The sequence below is a fragment of the Pleurodeles waltl genome, chromosome 3_1 (genome assembly GCF_031143425.1).
Source record: "Pleurodeles waltl isolate 20211129_DDA chromosome 3_1, aPleWal1.hap1.20221129, whole genome shotgun sequence".
In the NCBI taxonomy this organism is placed as follows: domain Eukaryota; kingdom Metazoa; phylum Chordata; class Amphibia; order Caudata; family Salamandridae; genus Pleurodeles; species Pleurodeles waltl.
Genome location: NC_090440.1, coordinates 1,331,285,707 through 1,331,305,544, shown reverse-complemented (window position 1 = coordinate 1,331,305,544; position 19,838 = coordinate 1,331,285,707). Strand labels below are relative to the sequence as shown.

Genomic DNA, 19,838 nt, shown 5'->3' with positions numbered 1-19,838 from the left:
CTGCCAGTTCCTGGAAGACACCTTCTTCAAGCAGTGGTACAGGAAGAAGTCTGCATCCTTCAAGAAAAACATGATTTTCATGCAGGACAATGCTCCATCACACGCGTCCAAGTACTCCACAGCATGGCTGGCAAGAAAGGGTATAAAAGAAGGAGATCTAATGACATGGCCTCCTTGTTCACCTGATCTGAACCCCATTGAGAACCTGTGGTCCATCATCAAATGTGAGATTTACAAGGAGGGAAAACAGTACACCTCTCTGAACAGTGTCTGGGAGGCTGTGGTTGCTGCTGCACGCAATGTTGATGGTGAACAGATCAAAACACTGACAGAATCCATGGATGGCAGGCTTTTGAGTGTCCTTGCAAAGAAAGGTGGCTATATTGGTCACTGATTTGTTTTTGTTTTGTTTTTGAATGTCAGAAATGTATATTTGTGAATGTTGAGATGTTATATTGGTTTCACTGGTAATAATAAATAATTGAAATGGGTATATATTTGTTTTTTGTTAAGTTGCCTAATAATTATGCACAGTAATAGTCACCTGCACACACAGATATCCCCCTAACATAGCTAAAACTAAAAACAAACTAAAAACTACTTCCAAAAATATTCAGCTTTGATATTAATTAGTTTTTTGGGTTCATTGAGAACATGGTTGTTGTTCAATAATAAAATTAATCCTCAAAAATACAACTTGCCTAATAATTCTGCACTCCCTGTATATATTGCATGTAAATCTAATAAGAAATACACATTCCTCATATATCTTCCCCTCTGCGGTATTATACCAGATTTGACAGTTTCAGTCTCTAAAGTGCAGTCAGTGATTAAGGGTTAATCACATTGTTCCCACTATATTAGTGGCTCAGGCACTTTTCTAGAGTTGTAACCTCATGACCAAGAGCCCGTCTCCAGTTGGCTAGGAATCTGCGTCGTCGACGCTGCTCCCTTTACCTGCTGCTCTGCGTTTCACAAACTGATCCAGTTTTTTGTGGTCCGTGAAAAATATTGGTCTTCTGTCCACTTCTACTCTTAATTTAGCAGAGTACAGCATTCTGTATTCCAGGCGCAAGTTTCTTAATTGTTTCTTCCCCGCAATAAACTGTCTCCTCGCCTCTTGCACCTTTATCGTGAAGTCCGGGTACAGCGAGACTGTCACTCCTTCATAGTTTTCAAGTTTTCAGTTCCCTGGCACAGCGCAAGGCAGCGTCTCAATCTCTAAAGTTCAACAGTTTTGCTATAATAGGACGAGAAGAGGCCCCCAGAGGTGGGCGGGCCGGTAAGGATCGGTGTGCTCGCTCCACGACGAACAGGTCAGAAAAAGTAGGACGCTCCAATAGTTACACCAGTAACTGTTCAATGAAGCCCTTCATATTGTCAATCGCGGTTGACTCTGCGATTCCCACTATACGTAGGTTATTTCTCCGGAACGGGCTTCTAGGTCATCTACCTTGAGGTGTAAGGAGTTTAATTCTTTGTTTAGTTTTACTTGGCTGGTAGCTAGTTCCGTTTGACCATCCTCCACCTCAGATACCCTCTTATCTGTTTGATCCAGACGCTCCGCATGTTTGTCAAGGCGTTCTGTCATTCTATCCATGCGGTATGAGAGTGAGTCTATCTTGCCATCTATCTGGGTTAAGCTATGTTGCATTGCCACCAAAATTTTACGCAGGTCTTGTTCCTCACCTGAGGTTACATCAGGACCCTTCTCTGGCCCTAACTCCGCTCCATCTCCTGCGGGACTGCTCGTTTTGCGCCAATCGAACTGCAGCTTGGCCTGGTTCTTATCTGTCCTGCCCATTGTGTGTTTTTTGGAGGACTCCTAGTTTACACCGGTCAGGAGGCGCTAGGGCACAAAAAGTATACTTCGGCTGTATTAGCACAACAGTCGCCAAGGATGAGCATGCCTCGGGGCATATAAATTTGCGTCCGTTGCTTGGTTTTTCGCAATCCAATCTCAACTTGTAGCCCCAGCCAGGCATCAAGGATCGTGGCGCGCCAAAATCCCACCCGGTACCATCTCCCAATGTGAACCGCCCCATTCACAGGCGAGTCCCCTTCTTACGTTGTAGGCCAGCAATAGCGTTTGGACTCAGGTCTCCACGGTTTGAAGGGCCTCCGCATCCAAGGGCCCAGCTCCAGGCCCAAGCAGCGCCGAGCCCAGCGTCAGGGCCCTCAGCGCGCGTTCTCCACCACCAGCCTTGCACTAGCCATTCTACGCCACTTTTCCCGCAGGGCCGCTCCAATCTCTGCCTCTCCCACCATCGCTCCACTCTCCAGCGCCGGGGGTTCAGCGCCAGGCCCAAACAGCACGGAGTTCAATTTCGGGGCTCCCAGCGTGCGCACTCCGTCTCCTTCAGCGTACCAGGCCGCCCCGTATCGCCTCACCACGTGGGACCCCGCCGGTAGCCAGCCGCAGTCACCAGCGCCCCACCTCCGCTAGGCCTCACTGGTACTGCGATGCTCTCCGCACCCGTCCAGCAGCGCCGCTGTACACAGCACACAGTGCGTTCTTCGTGCGGGCCACGGCGCTTCAGCCTCTCTCCACCGCACTGCTCTCACCAGGCCGCCCCTGCTCCAACGGTTGCCCTGTATGCCTCTTGTCACTGCCGGGCCTCACAGCATCTCTCCAGCCGCGTTATCGTGGGCTCTCGGGCGCGATGGCCTCCTCTCCGCTCCTCGGTTTCTGGCAAAATCGAGGCTCATCACACACCTCCAATATCTTTCTGCCAACAGCTGATGTGTAGTACTTGGTCAGGAATGGTTTAGTTTGAAGAATTATTTACGGATTGTAAGGCGGCCGGCGGAGCTCCACTACAACGCGGCCATCTTGTGGCTGGGCAAGCTCCGCCCCCCTCTCAGGCCGAGTATTAATTTTAATGACAGCCACATCTCCTCACAGTTTTAAATGAGACTCCCTTATCACAGAATTCCGTGGTGGTTATACTAGCTGTGGATCTGGAAAAGGCATTTGATTCCTTATAGTGGCCCTTCTTGCATGCAGTTCTTTGCCAGATACAACTAAGGGAGAATTGGATTCACAGGGGAACTTAACTCTATTTCCAGTCCACAGCATAGGTGCGTGCTAGCAATATTGTTTCCTCGCTATATGATGTTTACCCTTCCACTCAGCAAGTATGTCTTCTTTCCTATTGCTGTTTGCAGTAGCTCTTGTTCTGGTTGCTGAATTATTAGAACTTCCTACTGTGTTAGAGGGGTCTAATTGAATAACTGCTCACATCATCACATTATTTGCAGATAAAGTGTTATTGTTTCTTTGGGACGTGAAGGAAGATATGTTGCTCACCATTCATACCTTATGCGAGTTTAGCTGAATGTTTGGGTTACGTGCCAACTGGTCAAAGTCTTGCATATTTCCACTGAGTAAGGATTTCAGCTTCTCAAACACTTGGCAGTCAGTGGGTGGGGGGGCGGGGGGGGTCATAGGACTCCGAATGCACTACCTTATTTGAGAGTCTAGATATATCATGACACTTCTAACCTTTTTGAGGGCAATTAAAACTTAGCAAGTGGCAACTTTAATTTCTATATGGAATTCTGGCAGGGCTTTTGTTTGTCCATATTCGATTGAGTTTCCGTGCTTAAAATTGTTGTTTTGCAATTTATCCCTGGTGGCACCAGCTGCATAGTTTTGACTGTGATGGAACAAAACTTTGGCCCCCAAGCGACAAAGAGCATTTCTTAAGGTTCTTCAGTTACACATGACAGAGAGGGGTGCCCAAATTCTGAGCTACATTGTGCACAGATGCAGTTTCTTACCAAAAGGCTAAGTGGGGACTTATTGCATGAACTAGGCCTGCTAGAGTCTTGGGTGAATAGGGAGCAGTTGGTTGCTTGTCTTGTTGACCCTCAGCAGAAGGCAACAACGAGCAATGATTTTTCATCCACAGTTTTGAAGGGCTGGACTAAACTTAGCCACATTACTGGGTTGGCCCCTCTGTATGCACCAACAATACCGCTTATTGGTTTTCAATCCTATAAGGAGTCCATTCTGCTTTGACTCTGACTAGATGGAGGGAGCTGAGACGTCTGACAGTGTGTGATCTGCTTGTGTATGTCCAAACCATTCCCTTGGATCAGTTGGTGGCAAACTTGGACCTCTGCCACACAGTTTCTAAGATATGCCTCTCTTGTTCACTTTTTTCTGTGAAAGTGGGAAATGCGTCTAGCTAAACCTCCTACACACTGACTACTCCACCTGCTTTTCACATTGGGTAATAAACAGCATTCCATCTCCTGGTTGTACAAATCATTATTTGGGATGGTTATGCTCCCATTGTTAAGACTCAAGGAAAAACAAGAGTTGTGCCTATATGAGCCCTTTACTGATAAGGACTAGCCAGGCTTCCGAGTTATATAGTATTGGCCACTAGCTACATGAAGTTTCAATACACCCAATTCAACTAGTTTGCGCGGAACATTTATGACCCCAAAAACCTTAAATGGTATTAGGGGTACAAATTACATACTTTACCCTAGGTGTGATGCAGAAGATGTTGATTTTTTTAGTGTGGCGTGGCTGTGCCCAATGGTACGTTTTATTCAGGAAGGGTGTCAAAGACTGTCTTAGTGAACTATTTAACAAGACAGAATTGCGCAGTTCTGGAGTATGTTCATTGGGCGTATTCCGAAGACCTGAAAAAGCTAGCAGTACATTTTTGGCCTGATCCTGGTTCTAGCTAAGAGGTGCATTGCAAAGCACTGGAAATCACATTTTCTCTGTTCCCTTGGGCACGTAGCGCAAAGATTTAACACTCTGGGCACACAGCAAGAGCATGGTATTGCATGAAAGAAAAACACATCCTAGGTATCCCATTGCTGCACCGTGGGATGATATTTCATTTATATTTGGGGACACAGATATTTCCGTGCCCATTACGTCACCTGTAGCAAATGAATAATGATTGCTTGATATAGGAGTTCTATTATAAGGCTACTGATAATTTTTCTTAAATATTGTTTTGTCTGGTATCCCCAAGGCTTATGGCTCTACTTCACCAAGACTATCTATATATATATATAGTATTAATTCTTTGGATTGATAAAATACCACCCAAGCCAACCTGAAATGCATAATAGCAACCCATGACACATGTTTTGCTCTTCTAAGAGCTGTTCAGAGAGGCATAGCTTTGTCCAGACACAAGGGAGCATCCAGTGTAAGTCAAAACAATAAACCTTCAGACTTAGAGTGATAAATAAATTATGAAAAATCGGAAGCTGAGAACTCTGGGTAGTTCCCAAGTTTAAGTGGGGAGCAGCTTCTATATAAGGCACCCTACAACATTCATGACAAACTGAATCGGCTCACCTCAAATGTCTGTTTTTTTGGCAAAGTTTTTAAGCATAGTATTAGGACAGTGCCATCCATGCTGAGCTAGAAAGGTACAAAGCTTTTTTGCCATTTTTACAGCATAATCTTTAAGCATAGGATTAGCTAGTGCCATCCATGCAGAGCAGTAAAATCACAAAAGTGTTTTACCACTCCGGGCACAGTACATGCATGGTGGGTTGGCCACGCGTGGGAGGCAGGATGCAGGGCCTGGCCTCAGATAAGTCATTGTGGCCAACGTCCCCTCTCCCTGCTATGCATTGCACGGGTGTTGGTTTTACGTATGGAAATAACGTATTACTTTATGTTAAAATGACCCTAGAAATTCACTGAAAAAAAGAGGAACAGAACAGAAGGCAGGAATGAGAGAGGTAGGGGCACCAAGCTCACTACCGAGGACTGGCTGCTGCGGGTTGGCCACCTGCTGGGGTGGATTTTGTCTAATGCCCTGCTGCGCATGGCCAAAATCTGTGCACATTTGGGGTGTTGGGGCAAAAAATGATTTAAAGACCTGCCAATTCACTGAAAGAATAAATGTCAAATATACGTTATAGTTAGCTCTGGTATTATGATCTTCCCTTTCATTAAAAAACAAAAAACAAATTCAATGAAAAAACAAAGGTTAAAGTGACAGTGTGGTTAGGTGTGGGAATGGGTTAAAATCTAACATTTAGAAACAAAAAACACTGAAATTTGCCAATTTTATTTCAGGGAATGTACTGTGAGTTACACCCATGCACTGCTTTTGATCTCACATAGTACATCACTCAAGACTTGCTAAATAACATAGTTGGTGACATCTAAAGCCAGATTTAACAGGGTCTAGCAACCCTTACTAGTGCTGCCAAGAACACCTTTGTATGGCTTTGCATCAATATTCAAAAGAGAAACTGAATTGTAAGAGCCACATAGTGAGTGGTCTTTACATGATTTGGATGGGACTGTGCCTGGTTCTTACATTCCTGATGTGCGCTCTCTTCGAGCCAGTGCACAGCTGCTCTTTTAGATTGCTTACGTTGAAGACAGGGTGCCTCATAGCAACAATGCCAACTTGTCACTTAAGTGTTCTGCAAGCAATGTGTACAGCAATCCTGTACCACGTTCCTTCTGGACAAGCAAGTGCTATGTACAAAAGCAGCCTTCCTCCTGAAAGTTATTGCGCCTTTCCACGTTAGGTGGTTATTTACCCTGATGGTCTTACTCGACTCTCCTCATCAATCTAAGAAGAAAGAGAGACTTCATCACCTAGACCCAGCGAGAGCTCTGAGATTTTACATAGATAGGAACAAGGACCATAAGATGGAACATCAGCTCTTTGTGAGGTTCTCAGGGGTGAGAAAAGGGTAAAGCTGTGCTCAAAACAAATAATCTCTAAATGTATTGTACTATGCATTAAACATGTTATGGATTGGCCAAGAAACGGCTTTTGGAAGGCCTACAGGCTGATTACACTAGAACAAAAGTTGCTACTACAGTACTGACATATAGTGTGCCAGATTTGGATATCAGCCAGACTTCTATGCAGGCCTCTGTTCACAAGTTGACAAACCACTAATGGCTGAATAGCCAAGTCTGGCAGGATGGCACTTTGCCCATTCTGACCTGCAGAATTTCCTGGTATGACCATGCCACAGACACACCACCAGTGGAGGCACTGCTCTGGTATCTATTTACAAGTTGAAGAATCTGCGGTTAGAAGTATCCTTGAGAAGAACAAGTTACTTAGCTTAGGTAGGGCTCTTTCTGATGGCTATTCTGTGTAATTGCAGATTCCTCACCGACCTGCCCTGTCTGTGGATGGAGTCCTATTGTCCATGTTAATAAGATTCCAGCTTAAAGATCTGTATGCGGGCACAGTTTGATTACTGAGGCTCCACTTTCGATGGTGCAGACAAATATCAGAAAGAAACTGATGTCAACGCACAGAGGTGGCAGCTTTGTAGTAGCCTTGAGGTCAGTTCTGTGGCAGTAAGGACCTAACGTGGAGCCAAACAACACTACCTACAGGTGCACGAAGCAGTTCCTGAAAAAAATCTCCTAATTCAGTCTAGTACCTAAAGGTATTCACAAGTTGAGTAGTTTAGGGTTAAATAGAGTATCTATCATGAAGAGCGTTACTGAAGGTAAGTAAGGTGTTCATATGAGCTTTAACATTCTCTAATGCCAAAGTCCTCCTGGAGAGATTGAAAAGATTTGATCATTATCATGCAGAAGGTTCCACCCCATTTCAGACACTGACACATTTTCTTTTGCATGAACCTCAGGATGCCTAGGTCATGGACGATGTCTGGAGTTCTCACACTGCTGTAAACAAGGAGGTGAAACTGGTAATTTTATCAGACCTGCTGACCACTCCCAAGCAACTAACATATCTTTTATGTGCATTATAAAGGTTAGCTGGCCGTACACCATCTTCAACCTGCAACTGGCCCAGATAGACCTTGCCAAATGTCTCCCAGTCAAATAACCAATGCTAACCACATGGCCCGACATCACTCCAAAATAAACTGCTGTCACCATGAAGTCCATCCATTCAGGGGCACCATCGGATTCCTGCCTCGCCCAGGCCTACTCCAGAAGACTGCAAATCAGTGTGACCACTATGCTCACACTCATTTTTAATGCCTTCACCTCTTCCATGACCTTGCCAGACGCTTGGAAACATACAACTGTCCTCCCGTTGTTGAAGAAACCGTCCATGGACTTTTCAACGCTTGCCGACTACAGACCAATCTTCCTGCTACTATCCTTGCCAAATTCTTAGAGAAAATCATTAACGCACACCTACTTGCATCTGCATGACTCTGAACAGAGGAGATACTGCGGCTCTCATGCTCCTGGCCCTCTCTTCAGAGTATGACACAGTTTCCATCCACATTTTCATCAAACTCCTACACGACACCGGAATCCAAGGAGGCACACTGACGATCTACGCCTTTCTGATTGGAAGGACTCAATCAGTCAGCCTGCCAACAAACAACTCAGACGCCCGCAACATCATCTCAGGAGTTCCACAAGGATCCTCCCTGAGCCTGTGTATCTTTAATGCGTACATGATCCCTTTTGCCAGCATCATCTGCTCTCACAACATCAATATCCTTTCCTCTTCCAATGACACTTAACTCATTCTCTCACTCACGGACAAGATCAAGTTCAGTGCCTGCATGACTTACATTGGCTATTGGATCAAGACCAAATGTCTGAAGAGGAACACCATCAAGACTGAAATTGTTATCTTCAGGATGAGCACTTCAATCTGACTCCACCTGGTGGCAAACAGAGCTAGGACTGCTCACCACCCACACCAAGAACCTTGGGATCATATTCAACAGCAAGCCTGACATGACCGCCAAGTCAACTCTTTCACCGCCTCATGCTTCCATACCCTGAAGATGCCAGGAAAGATTTTAAATCAAAATCTAAAAAACTGTCATGCACACAGTTGTCGCAAGCAAGGTTGACTATAGTAACACCCTCTAAATCTAGATCAACAAAACCTCACCAGAAGGCTGCAGACCATTCAGAACCGGGCAGCATTTAATCACTCAACATTTCATGTCGCTCAACATTTCATGTCGCACTCCCATCACACCACACCTGAAGGAGCACAACTGGCTTCCCATACACCCTCTCTTTCAAGGCATTGTATAGCACTGGCGCAGCATACCTCAACAATCTTATCCTCTTTCTCAAATCTTCCAAAAGCTCCGCACATCCAGACTCCTACTTGCACACATCCTACATATATGGAAAAACAGATCCGGCGGTCAAGCCTTCTCCTACATCACACGTAAAGTGTTAAGTGACCTGCTGCTACACATAAGAGTATCTTCCTCACTTCTTGAATTCCGAGGAAGCTGAAGGCTTTTCGAGTAGTCTCACTAGGCCCTAGGTTTGACTAGACTTGCACCTGCTCAGTGCCAGCATATGCTCCTGGGTTATAGTGCACTCCACAAATATGCATAACATTACACATACTCTTGCAGGGAACTTTCTATAGCATCACATACAACAGGGACTGTTCAACTTAACACACCACTGTTTTCCATTTAATACCAGTCCTTAAGATATGCAGCAAGGAAGTATTCCTCTTTGCCTAAGATGGCATCTTCTTGTGAACAGTCTTATGGAAACCCAAAACGTACTCACCTGCCACACAAAGAATATGATTCTGTGTTGATTGGGCTTTAGAGTAATGGCCAAAAAACCTTGCTAGGATTCACTGAAACCAGTTTGGATGTCAGAATAATTTTACACATTGTGATCTTGCAGATAAACTACAAGGATTGAATGATGTCCTTGCCTCTCTACAGATTAGCAGGTGCCTCCACAATAGATTAGCAGCTGCCTTTGGGTATATGGCCCTACATAGACCCCCCCTGCAAATACATAAGCAATATATTTATGCTGAAGTATATGATCACTTTATGGGCCCAGCGAAATGGTAGAATCTCCTTTAGCTGCTTAATTATTTCCTCATTAGGTATGATAACATGCATGCTGTTAAGGAACCCTCTCTCTAGCCAGTGCTATACATGACAAACTAGTATTCTGTAGTGAGATCAGCAAGTTATCCATAAACATGGAGCTCGTAAGCTCTTACTTACCAACCCTTACTCCCTCCATCCACTGTTTAACCCCTACTTGCAATACCAAGAGTTCAGGCAAGAGGGTGAATATAATAGTGACTGATGGCAGCCCAATCTAGCTCTTTGACTCAGATGTATTGAAAGTGACATGTGACTATAAACACTTACCTTGGTTGTTGTACCGGCATATGCCATCATCACCTAGTCCACAACCAGTAGGTCAAACAGCTTCTGTTTCTGATGGATACATGTTCCTGCAGATTCCTCACCTCTTGAATAGCCTAGGTGCCAGATTAGGCCTTTGTGGTGCTCTGTCTACCATACCTTTCTTGAATGACAAATCAGTTGGACATCCTTTTTTTTATTGTGTCTCTGGTCTGCCTGCCCATAATAATACAGGCCAGGATGGATAAATCTGATGAGGCAAAATATAATTTAGTCTTACTGCCAACATTAAGTGTAAATCCTTGTGTGTCTCTTCAGCAGGGCTAAGGGACTGTGAGATCTGGATATAGTTTTCACCAGGTGTGGGAATAACTGTCACCAATGCCTAAAGCATTAAGCTTGAGCATTAATAGTGTCACTGATTTCATTTTCTTATTTTCATTTAACAACTGTTTGTGAAAGGGCAGAAGCTTGTGTGCAACAGTCTTCTGTTACAGGGCAAAGAATCCATCTGGTGTTGGTACCTTATCAATTCTAAGCTGTTTAAGTGCCCACAATACCTCTTCCTTCAGAATGGGGGCGTCTAAAGAAGACCTGTGGTCACCTTACAGTATAGCAAATCCTGCCTGAGATCAGATCCAATTAGTCTATGTCCCTTGTTACCACATTTCCCTATAGGATCGATGCATATTCTGGGCACTTTAGGTGCAAGTATCTCTATTTCAGCTGGTGTAAACTGTGTTTAGTGATAACAGTAGTGTATTTGTTCAGATGCCATCTGACCTGCAGGATCTTTCTGCAAAGAATTTTAGAATTGGTCTGTTTATGTTTAATTTCCAAGGCATTCATCTCTGTGGTCAGCATCTTCTTAACAAGGTCCATCATTTTATTCAATATGGCCATTACAGCCATCAGGCCACATTTCACTGCTGCTTTACAGGCATCTTGTACCAGTGGAGACTTCACTGCTAATTACATGTACAGTTTGGAAGTATGCCTTCAGCACTTAATTCCTCAACAAGTCGTCTCACTGCCTTGCTCTGGTCCTGGGATGCACATCCACTACCCTTAATTCAGGTTCCACCTAGACTGGTGCAAGATCTGACAGTGTATAATTTCCTGTTATGGCAGATAACTTTATGTGGACCAGTCTCTTGCTGACTAATGTGTAGCCCAGACTGGTATAGGTCTTTTTCATATGAAAAAGAAAGTGTACTCCAGCTCCTTGAATGGGCACAGCCATGAAATATCAATTCCAACGTTGGGAACCGGCACCTAGGTCCTGTGACTTGGCACCACGCTTCATATTTTGTGTTTGATCTCAGGAAGTCATCTTGTGAAACAGAACAGGCTCCAGGTCGTGTCTCTGCTGATGTCCTGTGCTTCTGGGCTTTTGAATCACAGCAGAGCTGGCCTACAACTAAGCGAGTAACATTCCAGTTTCCATCAGAGTATAGAATCTGCTAGATCATGGAGCTTGAATTCCTGCATTTTAGTGGATGGGGACATGTTCTCCAAATCCTCATTCTCGAGTTGGTCTAATGTTGTTAGAAATGGATTAATTGGAATGGCAAGAGAACTGCGTCAATTTCCATGATTCACCACCACGGATAGATAAGCTGCTGCCGACCAAAACTGTTTCAAAGCCAGTGTATCATAATAAGAGTATTTCTTAGCAGACTTCCAACTTAACCCTGTTAATTAGAAATATGTTAACCTATGAAAGATACCGACGCTTTAGGGCAACAGACTAGTATCTTATTATTTATTTCATTATGCCCCTTACATGATGGTTGCAGGTTGACGTCTAGTGATTATTTGTACGTTTTCAACTTTGAATTTCACTCGTTGCGAAAGAGCATTACTGCATCTATCTGATCTCCGTAATCTCTAAATTGCATGTTAATTACACAATACTGTTCTTAAATTATTTCCTCTGAAGCCCGTTGTCTTCAAATTATTCTCTTTCCATTTATAATTCTGAAAATGCTTTTTTCTAAAGATTGCCAGAAGACAGTGAGCAGTGCGAAAGTCTCATTCCAATGCACAGTGTTTCTCAGGAGAATGGAAACAGTGGCTGTTGATAAAATGCGGGTATGTTACTTTTCGTTTATCATTTTCAATTTCGTTTGTCACAAAACATGTTCTTAACTATTGGTTTACAATGAAATGTTGAAATCTTTTTGTTAACATATTCTTTATGTGGTAATGAGATAGCCTAATTTATTGATTATAATTACACATTGAAATCCGGTTTCTCTATACTTGCCTTCTCCTCTTATAACATGACCCTAAAAAGGCATCTTAGCTGATTGCTGCTTCTCTTTTTTGTGAGTGAGCGTAAATCACATCTAGAGATTGTGACCTAGTTACACTTCTTTTAAACAGTCGCTAATCACAACATTTTAGGGACAGTACTTAGAAATGTTAAAGCTGCATGAAATATGTTGAGACGGGCATTTTTGTCAGTAATATTCATTCAAATGTGAACTGCTGTGTCAACTCAAATTCTTTGTGAATCCACAACCTCTTACTACGGCAAAAAAGTGAGAAAACTTCTACAATAATTTCTTTGGACTGACGTAAAATAACTGTCCTGCAAAATTCTCATGCATTTCGTGCATTATACCAATCTGATGGATGCCAAAAGCCAATCGGGATGCTCCCAACCACATGCACCTCTTCCGATTAGTAGTTAGGGCCAATGACTTGTGTCCATCCTGCCAACCAGAATTCCTTTTGGCAGCCTGAATAACCGCCGGAAAGTATTTGCAAGTGAATACAAAAAAACTGGTGGATTTAATATTATTTGTCCTTTTTCAAGTACTTTTCTTGGTATCCTAGTATTAAGGTCCAAGATGTATGTATGTATGCTCTTGGCTCCTTCCTCACATGCATCTCTACATGCCTCTAATCTTGGTTACTTTTTCTATTATTGGATATCCCAACACTCCCGCATTTTATTTCTCTCACAAAGATGATACAGGACTTCAAGCATTCTTTTGCTATCCTCTACCTTTTTCTGCAGCAGTCAGTTCATTCTACAGATGTTTAGCTACAAGGAGTGGACTCTACTGGAGCTAAATCTTAGTTTCAGCTGCTCAGAGCCTTGATACTTCTATTTTGTGCCTTTATAAAATAGTGCTGGAAATTCTGTCCCCTCTTCCCTCCAGAGTCATTATGTGTTTTTGCTTTATATGAGTTCACCAGAGCATACTTGCACAGTGAAGGATGCGTTTCTGATGGATGCATCTTCTCCCAGGTTCCTGACCTTTTGAATACTCCTTAAGGCTTCAGACTAGAATAGAAAACGTTTTACCAGCAATAACCCACCAGTGCTGCCAGGTGGCAGCACAAGACTCAGGCCACAACTCTTTCCGCATATGACATCTTTGGGGTTTATCAGGCACCAACAGTTAGTTAATTTTTTCTGGGCTGCATCGACTTGGTACAGGTCTTTCTCTTGGTATGCCATTGACTGTGTTCTCTATTCATCAACTGGGGGCTCTTACTTTAAGTTGGGAAAGCCCCTGGGAGCTAAGAAGCCAAGGTCAGAGTTCCCTGATCCTTTGGCTGATATCTCACAGATTGAGGCCTTCCGGGTAGCTAGGCTGGAACTTTTCAGCATAGCCCCTCTACCCTCAGAGATACTCTAGGAAGGCAGGGGCATTCCTACTGGTTTGGTGACTCGGCCGGCTGCGACCCTGACTCCTCCCGAGTATCCTTTCCCCACAAGAATGAGCTTTGGTGCCTAAGGTGATGTTGAAACTGACCAAGGTACTGTCCTTTATTCATTCAGGACCTCCAGACCCTGAAGTCTGTGGTGAGGCTGGCCACAGAGCTGGCTTTGGTACCAGCCACGGAGACTATAAGCGAAGGTATCATCAATATGGCATGGGAAAAGTCGGGCCTACTTAGGTGATGAGTCACTGTCAGCCTCTCCCCAGGGCTCAATGGTTCCGTTCACTCATTTGTTGAAGTTTTTTGGCTCAGACTTGGATATTGAGTATATGGACTAAGGTCACACAGACAATGGTAACCAGAAGCTGCTCATTCGAATATTCATTCTGGTCTTTATTTGGATTTACAAAATGTCAGTGCTCGAAATACTCCTCCAGAAATTTACATTTACTGCCTCCGGCCGGCCTGGGAGTATTCTTGACTTTCACAACAGGTGTTGGGAAGGCAGCAGAGGCCTTGGTATTGACTTTGCCTTCTTCTTAACGGAAGTCGAGCATTCATAGTGAAATTTTGCAACCCTCTGTAGTTTCTGCAGAGCTCTTGCTTCCTTTTAATGAGGTGTCCTGCACAGTATAATGGCCGCAAGGAAAACCCTTTCCATGTCCATTAGACCACAATAGATCACCAGATGAAATAGACCAGCTTCAGCTGACCCATACTTTTTTTCCTCTCACCCATCACCGCAGAGAGTGGTAGTACTGACATTGTCCTCAAAGCAGAACCCTTACACTTATCCTGCAACCCATCTGAACAGGGAGTCCAAGAAACGTGGTGCTTCATGTTGCAAAGGTTTTGCCTCCAACAGCATGGCTTTATGCACAGCTAACGTCACCTAACTTTCAGGTGTCTATGTCCATATTTTATGTGGGGCTAGGTGGTCAAATGATGAAGCAAGACACTATTATGTGTGTGAGACCACCTAGTCCGTAAAGGAACTCCCCCCTTATTCAACGCAGCCACCCGTTCTAGAGACACTCTTCACACACGCTCTCTTTCCATCACGAACCCCGACCCAACCGGTACTGACAATTGAGGGAACACTGGCCCAACTCCACCCTCAACCTCAACTATCCCACACCTTTAGTGGTTATATAATGACTTTCTTAATTCCACAGTTACCCGGTTTGGCTTCTAACTCACAAAACAGTTCTGTTGATATTTTTTTTTCTGCTCGCAGAGATGCAGAACTTCAATCTCTTTGAGTTTGCTCATCCCTCACAGTACTCTTGCTAAATAGGTTGTGGCTTGTAAATTGTAGTCATTTTTCTTGCAACTGCTTTCTATGAGATGATATATGTTATACAAATACAGAAATAACTTGTATACTGTGCTAGTCACAGTTGACTACTCCAAAATGGCATATTAATATTGAAACGACCATCAGTCTTTCATTTGTGTTTAGTAAGCATCAAATGTTAAAAGAGAGTAATGGCGGTAGGCGTCGTGAAAAAGGTGAGGCTCACCGAAATGCAGTGACACATATTGTGTATCTGCTTGGAATATGCCTGAAAATGCTTGAATGAAGGCATTCAATTTCAATGTGCTGGAGAGCTCTTCTTGTCTTTTGAATGTGGGGCCAGTTCCAATTTAAAAGAGGAGGAGGGCTATGTAGCCCCCTCCCTTAGCCTTAAAAGGCCCTAACCCCCTGGGCCCAAATAATTAATAATGTGAGGGGGCACATGTTCCCATAGCTGAGCCTAATTTAGCCCCAGGCTTCCGATCCCTGAGGTCAAAACTTAAAAAGGGAGGGGTGTGCTGCCACCCTTGCCAAGCTGTTTTGGGCCCTGAGGAGCCCATACCCCAGGGCCCAATTTCCATATTTAGGGGAGTGTGTGGTCCTCCTGCTTGAACCCTTATAGGCCCCAGGGAGCTCAACCCCAGGGCGGACATTTCCTTAAAAAAAAAAAAAGAGGATAGGATCCCACAGGCATCCCACTAGAATGTGGCAGAAGCTGCATTTTTTAAATAGTTTTTTATTTTGGCCCCAGCAAGGGTCCCTCTGGGTTCCCCAGAATTGGGTAGGCTATCATTACCTTGTCCCCTTATAGCGCTTTTTTTGTTGTTACAAGTTGAGAACAGGGGACTAAGTCCCCTAGTCCTATAATGGCTGACAGCAACATATTTCTGATGTTACTGGCAGCCAATCAAAGCCTTGCTCCCACTCAATTCTGACTTCCACTCCACTGGAGCAAATTGAGCCAAGGGAAATAAAGCTTCCTGGGACCAATCAGAACACTCTGTTTTTGTACTGGTGCTTGCACGAGAGTCTCTTGAGCCTTTCGTAGACCCTACCATCCAGATATCTATATATTTTTTTTTTACCCTTAATGTCTTAAAAAAATACTGGATGGATTTACGGCAAATCACTAAAAGCACAATCTGCAGACCAAGAACTTGCTTCCTGCCAAATTTTGTGTATTTCCGTTCAGCAGTTTTTGCTGTAGCCTGTCTAAAGAAGTCTATGGAAAATGAATAGGGATTTTGCATTTTGGGACCCTCCTTTTTTCTCTGCCTTTGCATGACAGATCATCCTGAAACTTTTCATGCACAAACTAGGCAAACAGTAGCACCTTTTTGGAAGGTTTTGTGGAGATTCGCCAAACTGTGGCAAAGTTGTTAGCAATACAAAAACACTTTTCCTATGGAACAGCTGACCTAACTATGACTACCCAGTGGCGACCACCACTGAGGAATAGGAATATCTCTCTCTCTCTTTAAATAAATTAATATATATATATATATATATATAAATATATATATATATATACACACATATATATATATATATATATATATAACATATATATATGTTTGATCGCATGTGTAGCTGCAGATACACATGCTATGCATATAAATTCTGACATCTAGTGTTGGGCTAGGAGTGTTACAAGTTGTTTTTCTTCGAAGAAGTCTTTTAGAGTCACGGGATCGAGTGACTCCTCCTCTTCGGTTCCATTGCGCATGGTCATCGACTCCATTGTTAGATTGTTTTCTTTCCGCCGTCGGGTTTGGACGTGTTTTCTTTCGCTCTGAGTTTTCGATTCGGAAAACTTAAAAAAACTATCCTTTTTGTCAGTATTGTATCGATCTCGTTATTCATCTTCCATCGAAACAGCAGTACAGTCGGAAAACAACTTTGTTCGCCCTTCAGGGCGCACGCGCCCAACTCGGGCCTATTCGGGCCGACCGCATGGAGAGCCTCATGGATCGGACTCCATTCCGATTCTGCCTTCGGTGCCACGCCAAGTACCCATACACAAACCAACATCTGGTTTGCAACCTCTGCCTTTCTCCAGACCATCGGGAGGAAAACTGTGAGGCCTGTCGATCGTTCCGTTCGAAAAAGACTCTGAGGGACCGAAGAGCAAGAAGGCTGGAAATGGCGTCGAAGAGCAGAGAACATTTTGACGTTACAGAGGAGGAACAAATGCAGATAGCAGTCTCTATCCGATACACATAGTCGGAGCAGGAATCCAAGGAAGACAGACCCATCACAGCAGGCCAGCATGTGAGTACGTCTGCCCCTGCACCCCCACATAAGAAACAACAGAAGGCCTTTGGTACGCCACTGCCGAAAGGCCATGGCTATGCCCGAAAAAAGACTTTCGGTGATCGACCCTCGGGTTCAGCACCGAAAAAGGCCACGCCTCCGACGACTTCGGAGTCGACAAAGACTATTAAAAGCTCCATTTCAGACTCCAGTAGACAACAACAATTTTCGAAGTCGAGAATTAGAAAAACTGTTTCGGAGCCGAGACCTTCCTCATCATTTTCGATCCCGAAAAAACATCAAACTTCAGAACCAAAAAAGGCAGGTTATACAGAGGAACAAGGACTTTCCAAAAGACTGCGAGAAAGCCATAAAACCTCTGAGGAAGAGACAGAAATTGAACCAATTCTTCAAATTATGGGTGAGAGACATTCTAGGTTACACATCCATATAGAAACAGGGAGAATCATCACTGCACCTCCTTTAAAAACAAAGAGAAAGCTGGCATTTCAGCAGGAATTGGACACTGCACAGCCCTTAGCTGAAGTGCCAAAAAAAAAAAGAGAAGCCAGCACCTCCTCCTCATTCTCTGCACCTGCCTACCTCTCCTCAAACAAGTTCTACACCAATGCATTCTTCAACGCATACTTTTGACTCACAACAAGACACTGTTGATCCATGGGACCTTTACGACCCTGATCCCATCCCAAGCAACAGCCCAGACACCTACCCCTCTAAAACATCTCCACCTGAAGATACCAGAGTATATAATCAGGTTATAGTCGGGGCTGCAGCCTATCATGGGGTTACAATGCACTCAGAACCACTAGAGGAAGATTTTTTGTTTAATACATTATCCTCAACCCGTTCTAGGTACCAATGCCTCTCAATGCTACCAGGCATGGTAAAGCACGCAGACCAGATTTTTAATGAGCCTGTGAAAGCAAGAATAATAACGCCTAGAATAGCAAAAAAGTATAAACCTGCACCTTCTGATCCTGATTACATTGCACATCTGGTGCCAACCGATTCAGTAATGGTTAGTGCTGCAAGAAAAAGGGCAAATAGCAAGTCCTCAGGAGATGCACCCCCTCATGATAAGGAGAGTAGAAAATTTGATGCTACAGGAAAGAGAGTTGCGCCCCAAGCAGCAAACCAATGAAGGATAGCTAATTCCCAGGCACTACTAGTTTGTTACGATAGAGCCAATTGGGATGAGATGCAGGATATCATACAGCATCTCCCAAAAGAGCACCAGAAGAGGGCGCAACAGGTAGTAGAGGAAGGGCAACCAAATAAGGTCTGCCCTTGATGCAGCTGATACCGCTGCAAGGAGTATAAACACAGCAGTTACTATTCGTAGCCATGCATGGCTGCCCTCATCTGGTTTTAAACCAGAAATAAAACAGGCTGTGTTAAACATGCCTTTTGGTAAGAAACATCTTTTCGGGTCAGAAGTAGACACAACAATAGAAAAACTACAAAAAGACTCAGACACAGCCAAGGCAATGGGTGCACTCTATTCTACACCATATAGAAGGTCATTTTGTAAGCCTCAGTTTGGAGGAGGTTTCAGACCACAACCTTCAGAGGCATCAACTTCCCAAACAAAACCAACTTACAAACCCATTACCAGCGAGGTGGGTTTAGAGGCACATATAAAGGACAATACTCTATAAATTTAAACCATCTAAACAGCCTGCAACACAGCCATAACAGTGACTTTCCTCACTCCCTTCCACTCCACAAATCTCCTGTGGGGGGAAGACAACAACAGTTCCACACACATTGGCAAAATAGCACCACAGACAACTGGGTGTTATCAATTATCCGCAATGACTATTGTCTAGAATTGATAAACATTACTCCAAAAATTCCACCAAGGTATCACAGGTTAACCCCAGAACATACAGTTCTGTTACAGCAAGAGGCTCAATCTCTACTACTCAAACAAGCAATAGAGTTAGTTCCACAGTATCAACTAGGAACAGGAGTTTATTCACTATACTTTCTAATTCCCAAGAAAGATGGCACCCTCAGGCCAATATTAGACCTTAGGCCACTAAATTTCTACATCCTATCAGAAAATTTCCATATGGTTACTCTGCAAGATGTTAACCCACTGCTACAAAAACAAGATTTTATGACAGCCGTGGACCTCAAAGATGCATATTTCCACATACCCCTCGATCTAGCTCACAGAAAATACTTCAGATTTGTAGTATAAGGAAAACACTACCAATTCAAAGTGTTACCTTTCAGCATAACAACAGCTCCAAGGGTATTCACAAAGTGCTTAGCCGTAGTAGCAGCCTACCTAAGAAGACAACATATCCATGTCTTTCCATATCTAGACGATTGGCTAATAAAATCAAGCAGTCGTACACAATGCCAAAATCATACACGTAATAGAAACCCTGCACTCCCTAGGTTTTTCTATAAACTACCAAAAGTCACACCTTCAACCAGCACAAGTACAACCGTATTTAGGTGCTAT

General features: G+C 43.8%; 1 protein-coding gene across 7 annotated transcripts in view; it reads left to right on the top strand.

The window, feature by feature from the left end:
• Window positions 1–19,838, top strand: part of SLC35F5 (solute carrier family 35 member F5) — a 575,369-nt gene that overhangs the window by 524,898 nt on the left and 30,633 nt on the right. For all 7 annotated transcript variants that reach the window (XM_069224683.1, XM_069224682.1, XM_069224686.1 and 4 more), the window contains one exon: window positions 12,113–12,204. In XM_069224683.1, the coding sequence (XP_069080784.1) occupies window positions 12,113–12,194 (82 nt within the window). In that variant the 3' untranslated portion in view covers window positions 12,195–12,204. The remainder of the gene's footprint in view (window positions 1–12,112; window positions 12,205–19,838) is intronic.